The sequence below is a fragment of the Ursus maritimus genome, unplaced genomic scaffold (genome assembly GCF_017311325.1).
Source record: "Ursus maritimus isolate PB19 unplaced genomic scaffold, ASM1731132v1 scaffold_9, whole genome shotgun sequence".
NCBI lineage: Eukaryota > Metazoa > Chordata > Mammalia > Carnivora > Ursidae > Ursus > Ursus maritimus.
In genome coordinates this window covers 44966902-44982253 of record NW_024427107.1, presented here as the reverse complement: position 1 = coordinate 44982253, position 15352 = coordinate 44966902, and the positions used below count along the sequence as shown (strand labels likewise).

The window sequence follows — 15352 nt, the reverse complement described above, 5'->3', positions numbered from 1 at the left end:
CTCAATTCTCCACCCGAAACCGGTATTGCGCTGTATGGTAACTGGAATTTAAATAAAAACTTGGAAGAAAAACAAAAATTCTAAGAGAAAGCCCTATAATTTCCAAAATTGGTACACACACACACACACAAAGGCATCTAGAAAACAAGCTCTAAGGAAGCAGAGCGTTCAGCTGGTGGCCCACGCGGGGCACCGCTCACCGCTCACCGCGAGCCGACTCCGCACACACTGAGCACGTGACGGGGCGTGAGCTCTGCCGCGTGTTTGAGAAGCGGTTGCTGCCTTTGCAGATCCTGACACTGAATCTGCCTGGCACAGAACTCAAGCTGCAGGATATACACATGAAGCTACAAGAACTCAAACCAGGAAAACAAGCTGCCAGCCTTCTGACCTAGCGGGATAGGATTACTCAAATTTGGGACGATCTTTCTGCATAATACAATTTCTAGAATTCATTGCAGAGAAGTATAAAAAGTCCTTCATTAGGTGCGCTTTCTGACTTTATGTCAGGAAAACCAGTTCAAAGAATCAGGCAGCCAGTAGGAGGTAAACCTGCTTTTAGAGTCTGGACACACACAAACCCGGAGTCCGCACGCAGATCTGCCCTCGCGCTGAGTCCATTCAACTCCGAACAGCTGCGGATGTTGTGAAGAAGCCTCTTGTACTTCACGGTGCTGCACCCCAGCTAAGGAATCTTTACGTGAAGGTTAGGAAGGAGCGTGCTGCTAACAGAAAGGGGCGGTCAGGTCACATGGGCGCCGTGGAGCTTCTGGGTGGGTGGTAACCGCACCCACGGGCAGGGAGGGTGGCGTGCCCCAGGGCCACGGGGACGGAAGCGCCTGTGCCCGGACCCTTCTGGCCCTGGCCCGGCTACTGATCTGTCCCCTTTACAGAATCCCGTGTGACACCCCGGCGGGAGAAGGGGAGGGCAGGCAGCCGCACTGGTTGGCACAGCAGCTGCAGGGGGCGGCTCTAGGATCAAGGATCTAGAAAACAGAAAAGCCTGAGACCTCACTGCGCACAGCTTGTACTCACTTGCTGTCGGATACAGAAACGTGACTGCCCTCCCCCAGCAAAACCCAGGTCTTACAGAATATATTTTTGGATATTTCCCTGTCAGTGATGGGCATGGAACAAAAAGAATTACCTCAAAGTCAGTAAAGTCAAACTGAACTATCCCTCTCCCCACTCAGACCGCTCCCTCCCCCTGAATGCCCTCCCTCACCACAAACACCCCAAACAGCCAAAGCAATCCTGAAAAGGAACAAAGTGGAGGCATCACAATTCCTGATTTTAAACCACATTACAAAACTAAAGTAACCAAAACAGTATGGTACTGGCATAAAAACAGACACAGAGATCAATAAAACAGAATGGAGAGCCCAGAAGTAAACCCATGCATATACGGTCAACTAATCTATGACAAAGGAGCCAAGAATTCTCACTGGGGAAAGGACAGTCTTCACCAAATGGTGTTGGGAAAACTGGACCACTATCTTATCTTATACACAAATATCAACACAAAATGGATTAAATTTGAACATAAGACTTGAAACCATAAAACTCCTAGAAGAAAACATAGGCGGTAAAGCTCCTTGACACTGGTCTTGGGTTTTGGATTTGACACCAAAAGCAAAGGTAACAAAATCAACAATAAACAAGTGGGACTACAGCAAACTAAAAAGCTCTGCACAGTGAAGGAAACCATCAACAAAATGAAAAAAATACTACGTAGGAGAAAATATTTGCAAATCATATATCTAATAAGTGGTTAATATCCAAAATATATAAACAACTCCTACCACTCAATATGAAAAACAGAATCTGATTAGAAAAAGAGCAGAGGAACTGAATAGACATTTTTCCAAAAAAGACATACAGATGGCCAACAGGTACATGGAAAGACGCTCAACATCTGAGCATCAGGGAAAGTACAATCAAAGCCACAATGAGGTATCACCTCACACCTGTCAGAACGGCAATCATCGAAAAGGTAAGAGCTCACAAGTGTTGGTGAGGATGTGGAGAGAGGGGAACCCTTGCGCGCCGGTGGTGGGAATGTACATCGGTGCGGTTACTAGAGAAAACAGCACGGAGGCTCCTCAAAAACCTAAAAATACAACTACCATATGATCCAGAATCCCACCTCTGGTACCTCTGGGTATTTATCTGAAGGAAATGCAAACACTACATCCAACAGACACCGGCACTCCCCCGTTCACTGCAGCCATATTTACAACAGCCAAGACATGGAAACAACCCGAGTGTCCATCAATGAATAAGAGATAAAGAAAATGTGTAAATCTACACAGTAGAGTACTATTCAAACGAAAGGAAATCCTGCCATTTGCAATGACATGGATGGATCCTGAGGGCATATTCGAAGTGAAATGAGTCAAACAGAGAAAGGCTACTGTATGACTTCACTTGTAGTGAAATCCAGAAAAAAAAACAAAACTGAATTCACATATACAAAGAACAAACTGGTGGTGGTCTGAGGCAAGGCAGGGGGTGGGGAGTGGATGAAATGGGTCAAAAGGTACAAACCTCCAGTTAAAAAATAAGTCATGGAGATATATATATATATATATATATAACATACCGCATGGGGACGACACTTAATAACACTGCATTGTGTATTTGAAAGTTGCTACAAGAGTAGATCTTTAAAAGTTCTCCTTACAAGAGAAAACAATTGTAATGACGTGCGCGTATGGGCTGCTGACTAGACGGACTGTGGTGATCATTTTGCAGACTGAATCATTATGCTGCATACCCAAAATGAATACAGTGTTATAAGTCAATTATAGCTCAATTTTAAAGTCTCTGAACAAACTGGTTTTTAAGAAATACAATTTCAAGAAATGCCATAGCCCAGGATGTTCTAATTTTTCCTTGTGATGTTACTTTCTACAAACATGAACATTCATTCAACTGTTTCCACGAAGAAGAATCGGCATAGAGACAAGTGTGATTATACGACGCTTTCTTTGGAAATAACGGCGTGCTTTTCTTAGAGAAGAGCACCACCCTGCACGCCCACACTGATGACCAGCCAGTTTAAGGCCCAAATCACCGTGAGCTTCCCAATCTCTGTAGGTCTCCACCAACTGCCACTGGGGGAATCAACCTTCCATTCCGATGCCGGCCTCCCACCCCACAGACAACTCCAGTCCTTTGGTGGAGGAATCCAGTGGCACCGCTGGCTGGCTATCGCCAGTGATGCAGTAACAAATCTTCCTGTCCCTTAAAGTGGACCTATGATAACTCATAAAATTCCTTAGAAAGTCAGGAAATAATTCCTAATTTTTGAGCTGGAAGGAATCTTAGAAATTATCTAGCTCCACATTAAAGATAGGGGAAATCTGAGGCCTATTCCAAGGTCTCAGGATTGGTTAGCACAGAACCAGGATTAAATCCCAGGATTATATCTCACTCCCTTTCCATGATCCCAGGATGTATGGTCATAAAACCATATGCCATTTTCAGAGCTGCAATTTACATATTAAAATGAAGATCTCCTCACCTTGAGTCCTTTATGAGCAAGAGCTCGTCTATAGTGCGCTTTCACGTTCCCGCTATCCATCTGAAGCGCCCGGTCACAGTCCTGCTTTGCCTCTTCAAACTGGCCCAGCTTCAGGTAACAGAGAGCTCTGGTACAACGTAATTATGAAAGTAATTATGTATTATGAAAAGCAAAGACAACCTATTGGTGAATCCAGACAGTGAATAAAAATCAGAACATAGCTCAGTAAGTCTGTTTCTATACCACGGCCGTCTCACTGAAACCTAACATTTTACTCCAATCATGGCATTTTCTTGCAATACATGTAATTGTGACACTGGGGATACAACTGTAAACAATATACAGTTCGGGCCCCTCAAGGAGGCTACAGTCTAGTGGAAGAGACAGTTAAAAGAAGCAAACAAACACAATAAAATCTAAACAGGACGCTCTGGGAGCACACAGCTGAGAATCTCATGGAATCTGGTAGGGCTGAGGCAAGGGCAGGAGTAGTCAGGGAAGACTTCCCGAAGAAGTTACATTTAAGTTGAAGCCCAGAGTATGAGGTGAGAATTATCCAGTGCAAAGGCACTGGGCGAGAGTTAAGATGTAGGAGGGGAGAGTGGTGGCCAAGGGCCCAGCAACAGCAGAGTCTCACAGTGAGAGAGAGAGAACACAGTGCTCTTGATGGGCTAAGAAAAGCGTCATATGGCTGGGTGCATGGATGAGGCAGAAGGGAGGCCAGGCCAGATGGTGAAGGTTCCTGTAAATCATGGCGAGGAAGCCGAGCTTTCTCCTGAGCTTCCTGGAGATCCACCAACGGGTTCTCAAACAGGGGCTCACATGTTTACCAGGTTTTAGAAAGATGCCTCCAGCTGCAAATTGGAGAAGGAGATGAGAGGGAGTAAGATGTGTGGGATAGTATGGAGGGTGCTGCAAACATCTAGGAGAAGTTGGCGGTGGCCCAGGACAGGGGTGATGGTGAGGACGGAGAGAAAGACTCCCATCGAAAAGGAATTTGGAAGGAGGACATCCAAGCTTGCGGACGGCCCGGGAAAGGGAGGCATCAGTCAGGAGTGGAGATGGGTGGAGTGCTCGGGTCTGGAGCCCAGAGGGAGAAAGGGGTGCAGGGGGGGGGGTTCCACTGAAAGGTGGCAGTGAACCACGGAGAGGATGGATTGGCTCAAAGAGCAGGCGGAGTGAAAGAGGGCCTGCGCCTTGAGAGCCCCGAGAAGGGCAGAAGAAGGAAGGCCTGTGGCGGGCGGAGAGGAGAGCCGGGCAGCGAGCCGTCTGCACAGACGCGTTTTCAGGCCCCACGGAGCAGCCGCCAGTGCCCCGTACCGCAGAGGCTGAGCAGAAAAAGGGGAGAAAACTACCTGGTGGAGTTAGTGACAACATTTTTGGCCACATGGTTGCCAACAGAGGAAAACATGCACAAAAACAAAGCAGTGAGGGGTCAGAGTAAAGGGAATTCACCTGAAATAGCCAGGAAACCCTGCTCTTTAGGAGTACACCCTCCTCCTCCTGTCACCCCAGACTCCACCTATTCCTGGAAATCCCCACATCACCAGAGTCCAGATAGCGATCCTTTCCCATTATGTGGTACAGACAGCCTCTCAGCAGCTTTCCAGAACAATCTGCCCATTCCTAGTGCTACACACTGAAGGATGCTGGTCCCCTCCCTTAGGACTCCAAGAAAGAAAGGACACTTAGGAAACGTGTCAGAAAGGCAGCTGAGTCCTGCTCCTGCTGGGACGACCACACGCAGGCCTGGGGGGGCCGCAGGGTCCTGGGGGGCCGCAGGGAGCCGGGCGGCCAGGAAGGGGCAGCGCAGCAACAGCGTCAGGGCAGCGAGGGCCGCCCGCGGGGACCCCTGCAGCAGACCCGTCGGACCCCAGCCCACCGCACCGCACCGCACACTGTCAGTCTCTCTGGAATGCCGATGGCCCTGTCACTTTGAAAAACATCACTTACGACAATATGCGATATAAAGTCTCAAAACGATGGAAAAAAATCTTTGGTAATTAATTTGTCTATATTTTTTAATAAAAAAATTAACATAAGAAATACATAAAGTTACAAAGAACTTGCCTGTTTGTATAAATGGCACATTCCTTGTTGTTCATCTTTAAGCATTCACTGTATTTACTAAGGGCATCTTTATAGTTTTTGTCCTTTACACACTGATTTCCTTCTTCTTTAAGGGTTTTAAACATTTTTTCATCTATGGGACAGCCCCCAAAGGGGGGAAAAAAGAAAAAGAGGAAGGATTCATATAAGCATCTCTACAAAATCTTCAGCATATCTGTAAGCAGATATTCTATTGTGAATTAACCTGACCACACACCACGCAGAGTTAAAGTCAAAGTGGAATGAAACTTTGTATACAAATTAAAAAGACAAATTGGCTCTAAGTAAAAATTATACAATTATGACAGCATTTTTTTCAAATTAGAAAATAAAACCTAAGTAATTATATCATTTTATCCATATTGGTACGTCTTCTCTACTGGAGGTACAAACATCTACAGTGTTCGGTTTAGTAACTATTTCATGAAAAATGCACAAACAAACCTGTTCGAGCCCGAGGCGGACATCTGCCCGGTACCCCATTTCCTTGGAAAACCACAGCTCCCCACTCTCTGCCCTGCGGTTTAGGTAAAGCAAGCCCTACCCCAGGCCGACCTTTCGGAGTAGGCTTCGTGTTACTATCAGCCCATTCTACACTCTTGGCCACAATTATCTAACTCGTCAGGGATGGGCCCATGGAAGCCAATAAAGCTACAAGATTTTTGTGGCAGCTTCTGGTAATGCCTGCTCTTTCTCATGGAATATGAGGAGGAAAAGAGGACCTATCCTGCCATGCAGTGATCCAAGGGGAGAGTCTGTATGGCTAAGAATGGCGTGAAAAGAGCAAGAAAGAGGCCAAGATAGAGAGCTAGAGAAGAATCTCGGAGTCCTGAATCCAGCCATCCCTGCAGCTACTCTAGCTGTGGGTGCTTCCATGATAGGAGCCAAAAAGCGACCTTTTTCATTTAAGCCATAAAAGGCTGGGTTTTCTGTTATCTGCAGTGAAGAGCCCCGACTATTACCATTCCCTGTGCTATCCTGCAGTGACCACGGCCAACTCTGCTTTGGATCCCTTTCCCCTTCCTAAGAGTGCCTTGATGTCCACTCAGCTATCACCCCCTCCTACCCAAGCCAGGCATTCAGGGGAAGCTGACCCCGCTGATCGGGAACACAGGCCTCAGCCAATCAGGGCACGGCATGTCCTCATCATAGGGACTGGCTCAGGAATGCGCACAGGACCCATTAGAGTAAGTACCAATAGAACGTGAGTCAAGAAAGTAACAGGGTAAAAAAGCTAGGGCTTTCAGGGTAACATATTTTCACATTTTTAAATTAATGCCACCCAAAGCAATGGTGTCTCCTCTCCCTTTGGACATTGATATCTGCACCCACGAAGCCTAAAACTGCTACAGTTCTATTATTTTCAGTCAGCACCCGAGCCCTGATGAGCTTTCAGTTACAGGAGCCAGAACGTTCCTTACGGTTTAAGTCAGATTTTCTGTTACTTGCAACCAAACTTTTCTATCACACATAAAGTATGAAAACCTGAAGCTTTAAATCTATGTAATAAATCTACCTAATGGAGTAACTTGATCTAAAATAAAAATCTGTAAATTAAATTTTCAAATATACCTTTAAATTTTGCAATCCAAAAATCATGATATACTAAACTTACAGTATAAATTTGGAATGTAAATAATCTTATTTGTCCCCTTCACAGTGGCATGAAGTAGTAATTTTTCACCTTTTATTTCAAATCACAGAATATTTCTATCGTTTCACGTTTCAAAAGATCTCACACAATGGGGCCAAATGACACTCCCCATACACCCCGCTATAAATTAAGCCCTAAAACAGAATATTACAGGGATTCCTCCCTGCCCAATTTGCTGAAAAACCTTCCTTAAGCTTTTTTCCCCCAGTATTTTTAAACCTTCGGTATCTCTTCTAATAATCACATAAATATGAAGAGAAAGAGCTGATTCTACTTGTGCTTATGATCGGCTAACACAGACCTACAGCAGATCAGTACGCGCTCCTTGTTAATAACAGCTACCCTTTACTGAGCAAATGCTTTGTGCCAGACTCCAATAATCGCCAACTCTCAAAAACCAGAGATCTCCAAGATTTTCCAAGGACCGCTAAATAATCTTAAAGCCTAAGCAGATGTTCCCTGCATCTCCCTTCTATAAAGAGGATGAGGGTCTAATAGCAGCCTCGTCACGACTCAGGAATCTCAGGGTGTCTACAAGATGAGGCTCAACCAGGGACACACGAGGAGGTCCTAAGCAGGTAGGAGAAATAGGGCCTCAACCGGCTTTTAGCAGGAAGCAAAAGTGAAGTCCCACTTAGTAAGCACTGTGCACAAAGTGACGAGGTCGGTAGGGGAACGCAGGTGCGTCAACAACTACGACATAAGGCAGAGAGAAACACCTGCTAGATGTCTATGTTGTACTGCTTTACTTTGTTCTGTTACTTCAAACACACCGACCCTGCTGTGTTAAACCCTGCCGCATACAGGTGTAGGAGAGAACAAATGCTGCTTCTTTTTCCTACGAATAATAATGCTAACTAAACCTTCAAGTGTTTTGTACGCGTGTCTCCATTCGTTCCTGAGAACAACGTCACGAGCGTTCTTCATGTTCCTCCCTCTCATACACGGACCCTGGATGTGTGAAGCAACTTCTTAAAACTCTAGTTAGAAAGAGGGCGAAACAGGGTCTTCACTTAAACCTGGGTCTGATGCCTGAGTTCATGCCCTCATCCTTCTGCTTTCCTATGAAAACAGACACACGGTTCAAGAGAACCTTGAAAACAAAGGCGTGAAGGCTTCCCCCACCTGGGACGCCGGGCTGGGGACGGCCGCAGGCATCCCCCCCCTGGCTGGGGGGCGTCTCGGCCACAGGCTGCCAAGCTCGCAGATGCGCAGAAGTGGGCACAGCAGGAATGGGCGACAGCTTCTCCCGCCACCTTGGTCCATCCAGAGTCATTAAAATTCTTGTTATTCTAAAAAGAAAATGAGTTTTCTCTATTAATCATGCCATTTGTTTTTTTACATCACTGAAGCTCAAATCAACAGTAAGATTTACAACACTGCCTTTGTACTTCTAGAAAACACAGTCTTGAGCTATCTGCTGTCCACATAAACGGTCTTTAAGAGGACTTTTAAAAGTTGCCCAAAACTATTCACTTTAGATCCTTTCTGTACCAAAAGAAAAAATGAAGGCATTTCTAATTGGTTTAAAAAAATTGTTTAAAAAAATGTGATAAAAAAGTGAAATATAAAGGTAAAATTTAGGAGGCCTCGAAGAAATGTCCCACATGACATCTATTATAATTACTAAATTGAATTACTAAATGCATTACTCTTGAGAATAATCAAAAACACACTTTAGAATTTCTACGCCCAAACTATACACCAAAGACAGGTGTACAAGACCGGCCGCTAAAACTGATGAGGGCAAGCTATCATGTGGAATATTGTTTTTTCTTAAAACATTTACATACGGCTAAGATACTCTTACCTTGAATTTTTTTTGTCTCTACAATTATCCACTTACTGTGTTTTCATATGCATAAAGATGAAAGGACAAGATACCGGAAGGGCCCTGACATTATTGACATTACTGACGGCCATCATGAAGTTCAGATTAACATCCCCGATTATCACTTTGTCATCATATTTCGTTTAAAAACAAAACTGAATTATGTCTTTGAAATGAAACTGGTTTAAAAAAGGTGTGTCCCAAGACTGAGAATATTTACAGGTAATCAGTAGAATGCATTCAAGTTAGTTAACAGTTAACTCAACTTTCTGTGTGAATAGTTTTTCTATTTTTATAGAGACAAATACAATCTACATACTTCCCCTACAGCTTCTGAAACTGAAATTTCAGTAGTGATCTCTGGTTATGCTAACCAGATCTCCCACATTCTAGTGTAAAGAAAATAACTTTAAAAAATAATGTAAAACCACCCACAACTGCAGAAGAAGAAGAAGAAAAAAAAGCTTTAGAAAAGAGAATTTTCAAGCAAAACTTATATTACCAGCAGAGAGGAAGGAAGAAGCAGTTGAAAAGAGATGATGTGTTGCCAGGGAGTAAATAAGTATATGCAGGGAAATTTAACATACAAGATTCCTGGAGAGGAAGAGAGGAATATGGTTAATGGAAGACAGAAACCGAATAAGCACAGATGTTTAAATTAAAAAAAAAAAAAGCTGCTGTTGCTCACATGGGAAAGCAAGTATAAATATGGGATTCATGAAAAGGAACAGTGAAATTTTAAAAATGGATATTTTATAGAAAACTATATATGGCCAAACCAGACAAAGCCTCCTCCTCTTCTTACAAAGTATCAGTAAGGAACATTCAATTAGAAAATGAATGAATCTTAAAAGTCAATCTGTATAAAAGAACCTTCATGAGTACATATAAAACGTATAACACCATCCTCAAAAAGCTAAACACAGAATTCCCATATGACCCAGCAATTCCACTCCTAGGGACACTCCAAGAGGAACCGAAAACAGGTGTGCGAACAAGACTTGTACACGAGAGCCCCCCGCAGACTATTCCCAATAGCCCAAAGATGGAAACAACCCCAGCGACCATCACCTGGTGAATGGATACACAGAACGTGCTATGTCCATACAATGGAACGTAACTCAGCTATAAAACGAGACAAAGCACTCACATATGCTACAACATGAATCTGGAAAACGTCGCACAGGGTGAAAGAAGCCAAACACGAAAAGGCACATGCTCTAGGGTTCCATTTACAGGGGACTACCCCGAGCAGTAAACCCACAGACAGAAAGCAGATCAGTGGTTGCCAGGGGCTGAGAGAAGGGAGAATGAGTGGCTGCGTAATGGGGACAGGGTTTCCTTTGGGGACGATGAATGTGCTGGAACTAGAGACGTGTTAAGCGTGCTGTGCAAGCGTGCACGTACTAAAGGCCACTCAAGTGCACCCTTGAAAACAATCTTACGTTCCGTAAATTGTACTTCAATTTTTTCAAAATACATAGTGCCGAAGGTTCAGAAATGGGGGTCATCACAGCCTCTCAGACAACTATTCCTCCCTTCAGACCTTCCGGCCTATCGCTTCGAACTGATAGGTATTTTCCTGAAATACCTTCCAACAGGCCCTTCCTCTCTGTCGGCTGCTTCGGCTGCCTTCCCACTCGGCCTCACGGGAAGCCCGAGCTCTGTGAGAAGATCCTACGTTCCCGAGCACCCTGGAGACGACCGGACAGAGGACGGGCACATGAGACGCCGAGCACGGCAGCGAATTATGCTCTGCTGCAGAACGAATTCAGCACCTCTCACTGAGGATATCCACTGCACGGGCTACTTCGGCGACACGAACGGATACAGCACAACTCCTGACCTCAAGGAACTTCCAGCAGATTGACAGAAAAACAATTTTACAAAAAGGGAGGGACAGGGAATTTACAAACAAGGTGGAAGCGGGGTAATAAAAGAAGGCCCAGGGCTCTGGGGGAAGTGGCACGGGAGCCTGACGGACGTGTACGGTGGGAGGCGGTGCTACAGGACAGGAAGGAATTCACCAGGCAAAAAAGGGGGACAGTGCCTCCAGGCACATATACGGAGGAGCAGGAGCGGATGGCACTTCCGCAGGGCAGCTGTGCCCCGGGGCAAACGGCCTGCAAACCTCTCAGGTGAAGCTGCCCGATTTTCCAAGCTCAAGATCAAGGAGGCTGCGAATGCCCAAGGCTCGACCTAGCTCCGCGCCAGGGTCCATAACCAACGGCTATCCCTTTCTTCCAGTCGGGCCGGCATCAGCAGGCTCTGCGTGACCGCAACAGACACAGCAGGGAATGGCTGTTGGCTCTACATACAGATCTTTCCAGTGGTCTTCTCCAAAGTGCGGCGGGACCGCGTGGGGAGGTAAGGCATGATTTTACAAAACGAATTAACCCAAAACATGCCATTCTCATCTTGCACGGTTTTGCTCAAGGTCTCCTCCTGTCCTATCAGTGCTCTTCACAGACCACGTCCGTCAGGCGCTTCTCTCCAACAACTAAGGCCTACACAAACCAAGGGGGCCTGGCCTCTCTGTGACCTCCCCACTTTACTAACATATTTTCACCGATGGGGATAATCTGTCTTACGTTTTTTCCCCCTAGCTATATTCTAGTTTGCTTAAATACAGAGATTATGTTATTTTCCCCTTTTTTGTCTTTTTGCGGGGGGAGTGGGGCAGGGTACACCAGACCAACACGGGGCACAGTGTAACACACATAAGAAGGTATACTCTGGACAAATGGGATCAGAAAATAGTATCCGTAACTAGAAATATTATCCAACTCGTAACTGTTTAATTTCACCTGAAAGCAGTTGATGAAGTCTGGAAATTCTTACCTTCCCATGCTCACTCAGGGGGTAAATGGGTCATAATATACATTAGATCCAAATTCTTTGCTATTTCACCATGATAAATTAATACTCATCCTGGATGAGTGTCTATTTAAAGGGCATATAACACAAAATCTAGCAGGTTCATGAAGACTTCCATTCTCCTGAGAAACAACAGCTATGCTTCCACTGACAGATGTGGTGCAATGAGCATGTGCAAACCCTGTGGGAGAAGAAGATTCGACATGGCGGTTTTCACTACATTTTTGGATCTTGTCCTAGAAATTACTACTGATTTACAACATCACTGAAAGCACCTTCCTAACGCCACAGATATTTACAAAAACTAAAATTAAATTCTGTGCATTCAGAACAGCAAAGAAGATCTATAACTTGAGCTTAAAAAAAAAACAACTTACTGAACAGTAACTAATGGACCAGGAAACAAATATAAAGGTGTTAGAGGACAACTCAAAATGGATTACAGGACAGTTAGAAATTAAGTTAGAGAGAGAGAACTGCTTGGTTTTGATGGGCGTGAAAATCATGTGTGGAAAGTAAGTAACCAAGGACATGTCTACACTCTGACACTGCTCTTGGAGGAGAGGAAGAAAAACACCTAATTCCAGTATAAAACAACTAGACCTCAGGCACCACCTCAGGCCGGCTTACCTGTTAATGCTGTCATTTGCCAGCTGGATTCTGCAGTCTATCTGCAACACTGTTTTATAATCCACATAAGCTTTCCCATACTGCTCTAAAGTTTCATGGGCCATTGCTCGACGAAGAAGAGGTTTGACTGAAAATGGATGGAGTTCCAGAGCCCTAAAGACAAAAATATTACATGTTATTTGCTTTGAAAATTACTCTTTTAACTTCTACTAACTGAAATATACACTATAGTACTGGACTTTCAAACACAGACACATCTGGTATTTCATACGAAGGACCTAGGAATCTCCTAGAAAGGCAAACTCAGAGTGGAAGAGCAATCCAATTTGCGGTTCTTTTCTTTTCTTTTCTTTTCTTTTCTTTTCTTTTCTTTTCTTTTCTTTTTCTTTTCTTTTCTTTTTTCTTTTCGTGGTGCCAGAGGGAGAGAAAAAATCTTAAGCAGGCTCCACTCCCAATGCAGGGGCTCAGTCTCATAACCCTGAGATCATGACCTGAGCTGAAATCAAGAGTGAGCCACCCACGTGCCCAGCCACGTACTTCCTTTATTTTAAATGAGTAGCAAAGCACTTTAGCCTTTACTCTTTCTCCCACTGAGACTGAGCTCCCCGGCAGCAGGCAATGTGCCCCACCCTCTCCTCTGCCCTAACAGATCCCACCATGGCACCAAACACAAAGTAGGCTTTCAAGAGATTCTTGTTACCCACTGATGGATTAAGAGGAAAATTTTTATTCATACCTGTGTTTAATAAGGTACTTCAGCAGAGAACCACAAAAACTTGCATTACATTTTGAAAACCTGCTCTCTAAACTTCAGTTTATTATGACTGACTTGCTGGCAAAGGGCTTCAAAAATAGACCAGGGGGAATCAAGGAAGTAAGTATACGATGATTTCTTGAAAGTTATGAATTTTTCATCTTGCATTTTTTTAGTCTATGAAGTATTTCCAACATCACTAGACATGTATTTCAAGGTTATGTTCCTTGGTTTTGTTTGAAGTAACTGTTTAAAGCTACTTCGCTACATAATGGACTTCATTACATTCTGAAATAAAGCATACGATCAATACAAGAGACTGTATTTATGAATGAACACTATCGTACTCTTCGTTTTAACAAACTTAACTAAAACTGTAAAGAAGTGCGGCGAGCAGAAATCCTAGGAAGAGCCTACTTTCTCCATGTCCCAGCAGGGAGTGTCTGCCGCCCCGGGCTGTCCACACTGGGGACCGCAGCTTCCCTCTTCTGGTTAACTCGTCTGCGACACGCGGTCGGCACAGCAGACGTGTAACTTGCTTCAGGGAAAGCACGAGTGAGGGCTGCTTTCCTTTTTCTCCAATAGTCTCGGGGATCTGCTGTCTGTTCCTGCCTACAGTGATCTGGCAAGGAGGAAGCTCTGACCCGACACCTGCCACGCGCGAGCCACTGCAGACTTTCTCGAACTGCACAAGCCGGCAAGGTAGACCGCCATGCAGCCACACTGCGGGTGAGGACACGGAGACGAACTGAGCGTGATCTGCCCACAGGTCAGCTCTGTGGAATTTCAGCTTCAGGGAAGCCAGGGCACTGCCTGTTCCCCGGGCTGAGATCAACGCCTGGCCTACCTCCTGAGCGAACCTATGCTCTGCCTGCCACACACACAAAACCCTGCAAATAAGGGACCCTCGCTGGAGTCACGTGCCACTGAGAGGCTTCACAATTCTGCACATCGTACAGACACTCCGCCACAAAGGCGGGTGTGCTCCCGGCTCCACACCACACAGGCTGGCATTAATGAGCTTCAGTTCTCGAAACACTACCCAATTTTGTTCTGCCCGGCTGTTCCCGCTGTGGGTTATTTTAATGATCTCCTCTGCACTGTACTGGGTTTCAAATTTTTTTCTATAACACATATGTATTACTTTTATAACCATTAAAGTTACTTAAAAAGTAAAACTAAGATCAAGTAAAAACTCTTAAGCACTAGAAAACAGCTCTCTAAGCAGAGGCTCTATCACTTTTACACTGCCTTAAGTCTAGCTTAGTTTCATGCTTAGGGGATGTTAACGACATGAACCGAGAGGACACACGTGTACGATACTCACACAACTACCCCACGTCACCACAACTACCCCATGTCACCACAGACTTCCAACGCCCAAGTTGCTGTTCAGCCACTCAAGACGGATCCCAAGTAGGTGTGGAATATAACCCTGAGTGAGATGATGCATTTAATTTTTAGCACTCCCAGCAAAGTAAATGCAAGGTTTTTTCTCTTTAACCACAATCCTGAAAATGAATATGAGCTTATAAGTGGAAATTCCACTAAAGAAAAAAAAAAGGGCATTCATTCATAAAAGCAGAGAGAACTTTTAAGCCAGAGCTCACAAAGGCTTAACTATTCAAGTTAATACAGTGAAGACCCTACAGAGTCTTCTAATTTGAAGCCTGTCAGACAGTAGCAAAGAGGAGCAAAAGCAGAGAATGACCAGGCAACATTCATGTTTACTGAGTCTGTCAAAATAGCCTCAATGGGAACTCATCGAAAGATTTTTTTGGTGTAGTGCAGATAACTCAAAAAGGTTCTCCGGCAGATGAGAAAAGAGGATTATTATTATTATTATCATTATTTTAGCTGATAAACAATTCTGAGAACATAAAGCAATTTCTAGGATAATGGTTTTAAACTTCTGCCCTGTTTCATGGTTTACCTCGAAGCCTAAAATAGAAACATGAAGATGCTGTGGTC

The 15352-nt window shown here is 44.6% G+C and overlaps 1 protein-coding gene across 1 annotated transcript in view; it reads right to left on the bottom strand.

Moving 5' to 3' along the window:
• Positions 1–15352, bottom strand: part of SPAG1 (sperm associated antigen 1) — a 64768-nt gene that overhangs the window by 5057 nt on the left and 44359 nt on the right. The window contains exons 13-16 of the mRNA XM_040625585.1: positions 12628–12780; positions 8415–8581; positions 5597–5729; positions 3527–3653 (exon numbers count right to left, since the gene is read on the bottom strand). Coding sequence (XP_040481519.1) covers positions 3527–3653; positions 5597–5729; positions 8415–8581; positions 12628–12780 — 580 coding nt within the window. The remainder of the gene's footprint in view (positions 1–3526; positions 3654–5596; positions 5730–8414; positions 8582–12627; positions 12781–15352) is intronic.